At 42.6% G+C, this 7,674-nt stretch overlaps 1 protein-coding gene across 1 annotated transcript; it reads left to right on the top strand.

The window, feature by feature from the left end:
- Positions 1-6,495: 6,495 nt before the first annotated feature.
- LOC119363030 lies at positions 6,496-7,467 on the top strand. Its single transcript, XM_037628330.1, has one exon. The coding sequence runs from the start codon at positions 6,580-6,582 to the stop codon at positions 7,144-7,146; it is 567 nt and encodes a 188-aa protein (XP_037484227.1). The 5' UTR covers positions 6,496-6,579; the 3' UTR covers positions 7,147-7,467.
- The last annotated feature ends 207 nt before the right edge of the window (positions 7,468-7,674 follow it).

Here is a 7,674-nt window from a genome sequence, read left to right as displayed (position 1 = left end):
ATACATACTATACAGATGGTGACTAAAGTCGGGTCAGCTCATTGAGTACCCGCAAGTGATTCTGACGAGGGGGCTGAAAGGACAGGTGGCTCCATCCCGGTAGAGGTGGGCCTGGGTTCCCGACGGCCCTCGACTGTTACTTTGTGGCGGAGCGACAGGGCAGGTTGAGACCACCTAGGAGACGGGTGGGCCTGGCCCTGTTCGGCGTTCGCGGATACTTAACACGCTTAACGAGATCTTGGTATTTGATCTGAGTCTGGCTACGAGCCTATACGCACTAACCATCTACGTGGGAGTAGTTATGGGTATCCCGACGTCGTGGTATCAGCCGAAGCACTTCAGACGTCAGCGACGGAGCGGCGCGCGCCGGATTGGAACGTAAGCCTGCTCTTGTATTAAGGGGGCTAGTTCTGCTTTCGGCCGCGTACGCAACGTGCAGGTGTGCTATGGGCGATGGGCCCAGACCCCTGTGCGCTTAGGTTTAGACCGGCGTGCTGGCTTCTCTGTTGAGCCTAGGTGGGGCTGCGACGTGTTGATCTTCCGCGGCCGGGCATGACCCAGGAAAGTGTGTCCGGCCAAATGGGATCAAGCGTGTTGGGTTATGTGGTGCACCCCTGCAGGGAAGTTAATCTATTCGAATAGCCGTGATCTTCGGTAACAGGACGACTTGGAGTTGTACCTCGACCTTATGACAACTAGAACCGGATACTTAATAAAACACACCCTTCCAAGTGCCAGATACAACCGGTGGTCGCTCTACCTCAGGGATATGAGGAGGGGATCGCCGGGCAGGATTATGCTATGAGATGTTACTTGGAGATGCTACTTGGAGGACTTCGACCTACCCTCTTCTGCCTGTTGCAAGACGGAGGTGACCAGAAGCGTAGTCTTCGATAAGACTAGCTATCCCCCCTCTTATTCTGGCATTCTGCAGTTCAGTCCACTGATATGGCCCTTTACACATATACCTATGCATATGTAGTGTAGTTCCTTGCTTGCGAGTACTTTGGATGAGTACTCACGGTTGCTTTCTCCCCCCCCTTTTTTTCCCCCTTTCCTTTCTTCCTGGTTGTCGCAACCAGATGCTGGAGCCCTGGAGCCAGACGCCACCGTCGACGACGACTACTACACTGGAGGTGCCTACTACTACGTGCAGCCCGTTGACGACGACCAAGAGTAGTTAGGAGGATCCCAGGCAGGAGGCCTGCGCCTCTTTCGATCTGTATCCCTGTTTGTGCTAGCCTTCTTAAGGCAAACTTGTTTAACTTATGTCTGTATTCAGATATTGTTGCTTCCGCTGACTCGTCTATGATCGAGCACTTGTATTCGAGCCCTCGAGGCCCCTGGCTTGTATTATGATGCTTGTATGACTTATTTTATTTGTAGAGTTGTGTTGTGATATCTTCCCGTGAGTCCCTGATCTTGATCGTACACATTTGCGTGCATGATTAGTGTACGATTGAATCGGGGGCGTCACAAAACGTCACACAAGGCTAAACAGAGAACTACCAAGTTTCTCCTATAGGATCCATAACATAAATAAAAATACCAAGTGAAGCCTGAAACTACATAATTTACATATGGTTTTCCTTTCCGGAAGGCCCCAAAGGGATTACAAAAAAAGATACCTTGTTTATCTTGGAGATTACAACACCTTCGCTATCGTGGTTATTCTACAAGTGGTGGTGGCACTACTACTAAGAAAACTGAGAGTGCTCTAGAAACTGCTCTGCTTGCTCGAAGCTCTGGACTCCGTCTCTTCTGTGTGTGTGTTCTCCGCAGCGCTTAGTCCTCCTCCTTATATAGTGCGCAAGGGATGCTAGATGCTCCCTTCTTTATTCTTCCGCATCATAGCTGGAGCCTTGAGTATACTGCAGCTTGACACCCTTATGCACCATTGAAGTGCTTCAAAGTTTGCATAATCAAACCTTGCATGGATCCCATGCTAGACTGATGTTTTTGTCCGGACCGAGAACTTTGTCTAGACTAAGAACTTTGTCCAGACTAAGAACTTTGTCCAGAACGAGAACTTTGTCGTGGCTGAAATCCTGGCTTTTCGTTGAATGAGAAGATACGATTATTTTATTGTTTTTATTGGGGGTCTTCTCCGCCAATTTAATGATAAGGCATTATCTATATTCAGATTCGCTCCTATTGGGATATTATCAGTATTTGGAGAGGTCCTCCGCGCCCGACTTGATACTAATAGCAATTCAAGTATATGGACTTATATCCAATAGGTTGCCCATGCCTAGCTATGTCCATGTGATCGTCTTCAAACAGATGGAAATCATATTTGCTATCACATTCTTCTGTATTTCTTCAAATTTTTCATCTATTCCTTGTCTTAATTCTTTTAAAATTTCCTCTGTCAATTCTTTCTTTATTATTTTTGACAATTCTTCAAATCTTCTATCCATTTCTTGATCTATGTATTCACTATCTAGAGGGTCAATTCCCTTTAGAAGGCATTCTTGATATGTATGATATTTTGGGGATTCTTCATTCTTTATATTCTTCAAGCTTGATGCTTCTCCCTTTGTAGGAATTGCTGAAGCAGGTATATTTTTATCTATGCCTCTTCGCTTCAGGATATATTCTTTAGCCTTTCGGTCAATATAATAATTCTCTCCTATTATGTCCATTGCCCGTTTCAAGGAATCATTGATATTATCATATATTTTGGATGTTAGTTCTTCATTTCTTCACTTTGCCGCAAACTTCTCTATTTGAATTTCTTCTCATGACATGTATATTCCTGGCTTATTTCCCTCAAGCATAATATATAAATGTTCTTCTTTTTGTACTTCAACTTTTGTTGTCTTTTGAATATTTTTGTTCAACATATTAAATATTCTGCAAGATTATTGAGATTAGATAACACGTATCCTTTGTCTTCTCTCTTCATTGTGTATTGATACCAAATATTATCCAATAAGCATCCTTGGATCTCATCAATACGATATGGTTCTTTGGTTTGAAGTAGCATGTATTTGGTGGAAGTATTTTTAATTTATTTTTATCTCAGAATATAAAACATTCACTTCCACCGCTGAATATTTCTCTCTTCATTTATGTAAAATTTGTGAACGAGAAAATATGTCAGGCAAACTATTATATTTTCCCTTAAGATCCTCGAATATTACTTTAGAAGGATAGACTCTGCAACTATATGTCATATTACAATAAAATGAATAGTACGAAAAGCTCGACAAGAAGACGGGTCTTATTTTAAGATACTATAGTCGGGAATGGATATAAAATAATATTACTGTGAAGCTATATGTCATATTACAATAAAATGGATAGTACGAAAACCTCGACAATAAGATTGGTCTTATTTGAAGATACTATAGCCGGGAATGGATATAAAGTAATATTTGAGCATACTAAGGGAAAAGATAACAGTTTACCTGACATATTTTCTCGTTCACAAATCTTACAGAAATGAAGAGAGCAACACTCGGTGGTCGAATTGAATGTTTTATGTTTGGAGATGATAATAAATTGAAAATATTTCCACCAAATACATTTAATTCCAAACCAAAGATCCATATCCGTATTGATGAGATCCAAGGATGCTTATTGGATAATCTTTGGTATCAATACACAGTGAAGAGAGAAGAAAAAGGACACATGTTATCTAATCTCAGTAGTCTTGCATAATATTCTAATATGTTAAACAAAAATATACCAAAGATAACAAAAATGTAAGTAGAAAAGGAAGATATTTATATATTATGTTTGATGGAAATTAGCTAGGAATATACATTTCATGGGAAGAAATTCAAATAGAGAAGTTTGCAACAAAGTGAAGAAACAACGAACTAACATTCAAAAGATATGATAATATCAATGATGCCCTGAAATGGGCAAGGGACATAACAGGAGAGAATTATTATATTGACCAAAAGGCTAAAGAGTATATTCAGAAGTGAAGAGGCATAGATAAAGATATACCCACTTCAGCAATTCCTACAAAGCGAGAAGCATCAAGCTCGAAGAATGTAAAGAAGGAAGAATCCCCAAAATATCATATATATCAAGAATGCCTTCTGAAGGGAATTGACCCTCTAGATAGTGAGTACATAGATCAAGAAATGGATACAAGAGTTGAAGAATTGTCAAAAATAATAAAGAAAAAATTGAAAGAGGAAATCTTAAAAGAATCAAGACAAGAAATAGAGGAAAATTGAAGAAATAAAGAAAGAATGTGATAGCAAATATGATTTTCATCGATCACATGGATAGAGCTGGGCATGAGCAGCCTCCTGAATAGAAGTCCATATACATGAATTGATTTTGCTATCAATTATTCGGTTCCGGTGGACCTCCCCGAATATTGATAATATCCCAATATGAGCTAATATGAATATTGATAATGTATTATCAATTGTATTGACGGGGAGGACCCTCAATATAAAAATAAAAAAAATAAGTGTATCTTATCATGGAATGAGAAGCCAGGATTTCAACCATGACAAAGCCTTCGGTTTGGACAAAGTTCTCAGTCTGGAGAAAGTTCTCACTCTAGACAAAATTCTCACTCTAGACAAAAAACATCAATCTAGCATGAGAGTCATGCAAGGCTTGATTGTGCAAAGTTTGAGCCACTTCAACGGTGCATAAGGCGTCAAGCTATGGTTTACTCCAGGTTCCAGGTATGACGCGGAAGAATAAAGAAGGGAGCATCTAGCATCCCTCCCACACTATAAAGTAGGAGGTCTGAGCGCTTTGAAGAACACACACAGAAGAGACGGAGTCCAGAGCTACGAGCAAGAAGAGCAGTCTCCAGAACACTCTCAGTTTCCTTAGTAGTAGTACCACCACCACTTGTAGAATAGCCACCATATCTAAGGTGCTATAATTGCCAAGAATAATAATGTATCCTTTTTTTTAACCCCTTCGTGTCCTCCCAAAAGGGAAAACCATATGAAAATTATGTTGTGAAAATGATGTTGTTTCGTGCTTCACTTGGTATTTTTACTTATGAATAGAACGTGCAAACAACGGCAAAGAATTAAATATTATAGTGAATAGTGAATACTATTCAAATACAATATTAACCTAATGACCTAATATGCAATTAAGTTAATAAGCTAATATGTGATTAGGCTAATCTACTGCGCTAATGTTCTATTTGGATAGTATTCACTATTCACTACAATATTTAATTCTTTGCTACTGTTTGCCCGTTCTATTCTTCTGGTTATTTTCTAATGCTTGATCTATTAAGGGCTGGTGAGGCCAATAGTACAACCGGTGATGTATTTGTCTATTTATTTATTTATATTTATTTTTATATTGAGGGTCTTCCTTGCCAATATAATTGATAATACATTATCAATTCAGATTCACTCCTATTAGGATATTATCAATATTCAAGGATACACACACACACACACACAATTTTACAGACATACTACCCCAAACTAGTGCTTGTTCAGGTTTTTTCTTTTAATAAATGAACGGTCAGGCCAAGGCCTTGGTACCATTTTCCTCTTATATAGCTTTTTTGAGTTGAATTCCTCTTGTATATTACTCCCTCCGTCCGAAAATACTTGTCATCAAAATGGATAAAATGAGATGTATCTAAAACTAAGACAAGTAATTTTAGACGGAGAAAGTATGTTTTTACCGCTACGTCCCTGGTACTAGTATCAACTTGAAATGTGACACGTCAAAATTAGTGGCAAAGTTATTAAACCATTCTCTGTTTTGTGGTCGCATCGTGGTAGCAGGTGAAAGAATCTCCTTTTGATCGATCTAGTCACTAGCTTTTGTCCCGTATGAAGACTCCAACATTTGAAGTACGACACGCATAATGCACGTACGGATCCTGACGCAGGAACGCTCGGAGACATGAAGTGGTGCAAACTTAGTGAGTAAGAATAGCTTTATTCGAAAAAAGTAGGAATAGCAAAAAATCACTTTGGTGGATGAGCTCGTGAGCCTTATATTTGGAATAGTGCCAAAATGGTATTCCTAAGTTTAAAAAAATTCTGATAAAAATTCAACATGTTCATATGAATGTATATTACACATTGCAAAAATCATAAAAAAGAAGGGGAAACAAATAGTCATATAGAGTGTGCCACGGCTGTGTGAATGCACACAGGACCACCATGTATTGAGGACATTTTGTCTCTCGACTGTAACTGCCTCAATATGGAATAAAAATCCTTTTTCCCCAGCGAAAAATAGGAAATAAATTCAAAAAAGTGATGTTTTTTTTGGGGGTGAACTTCTACAGATCTTAAACACAACGTCCTGGTCGAGGTGACTGCCTTCCGCGCCACGCCCGGGCATCCTGTGCTTTCGGCGAGTGGGTACGTAGGGACCAGCGATGAATGATTTTGTCGCCTCTTTCCTCATCTTTTGATTCTTTTTCATATTGGTGACATGATTAGTGCTGTGTTTTTCCAACGTAAAGTCGATAGTAGTACTGTTGGTAGTCAAGGTCGTCGTCTAGGTATGGATCACCTTCGTCGCTATAAATCGACGCTCTGCGTCGTCTCATCCATCTAGTGAGGCTAGTCCAGACAGATAACCACAAGTCGGAAAGGAAAACCAGGCGAGATGAACGCACGCGACCTCCTCTTCTCCGGCGTCGACATCGTCAAGCAACAGGCGAGCGCCGTGGCCTCCACCGTCTCGCTGGCCAAGCCGTACCTCCCGGCAAAGCTAACCGAGATGAACACGGGCAACATCGTCGCCGGTCTCGGCTACGTCAAGAACCATACAGGAGCGGCCGTGGCCTCCACCGTTTCGTTGGCCAAGCCGTACCTCCCCGCAAGGCTTACCGGGATGAACACCGGCGACATCGTCGCAGGTCTCGGCTACGTCAAGAACCATACGGGAGCGGCCATGGTCTCCACCGTCTCGTTGGCCAAGCCGTACCTGCCCGCAAAGCTCTCCACGCGGGACGGTGCCGTGGGAACCGCGGCGATGGTCATCGGGGGCGCCGTGGGCGCCTACTTCCTCTGGCCCGCTGCGGCCGCCCCCGCCGCGGCCGGCGCCATGATGAAGGCGCCTGGTGCCGCCGGCTTCCTCATCTCCCGCACGGCGTTCCTGGCCAACCCGCAGGTCTACTACCAGATCCTCCGCACCGCTGGCGCCGCGGCGGCCGCCGCCGCTTTCGTGTAGGGAAGCAAGCAAACGCGCCCCTTGGATCTCTCCCCCGTTTGCTTTGTTTCGCGTAGTGTGTTTAATTAAGCGTGGTTCGACTATATGGTGGTTCATTCCATCTATTCTACTGCTGTATACAGTATACTCCTTGCCGTGGGAGCGAGAGAAGATGGGGGTGATAATAAGCGGTGCCTCGTACTCGTGTTTGCCATTGTTCTAGCCATTGTGTTCTGTTTGCGATATTGGTGTTTTGAAGCAATTGCTGGCTGCTGGTTCCTGCTGTATTCTCAGTTCATGTGTCGAATTGTCCCTATATTGTTATGATTCTGTCGTCTCTTCTATAGTACTCTCTCCGTTCCGAAATAATTATCGCTGGAGATAACCAGTTCATTTTTCGTCACGTTGTAATATTTCTCCGCTTTCCCCTTTTGCCCCTCGCACTCGCTCTCTCCCCGACAGGCCCCCCGGCTACCACTCGCCTCCTCCCCACCCCAGATCCGTCGACCTCACCCCACCCACCACCGCCCACCGCCAGCTCCGACGACC

This window comes from Triticum dicoccoides, chromosome 2B (genome assembly GCF_002162155.2).
Source record: "Triticum dicoccoides isolate Atlit2015 ecotype Zavitan chromosome 2B, WEW_v2.0, whole genome shotgun sequence".
Lineage (NCBI taxonomy): Eukaryota > Viridiplantae > Streptophyta > Magnoliopsida > Poales > Poaceae > Triticum > Triticum dicoccoides.
The sequence above is the reverse complement of the archived record's forward strand: the minus strand, read 5'-3'. Positions and strand labels throughout refer to the sequence as shown.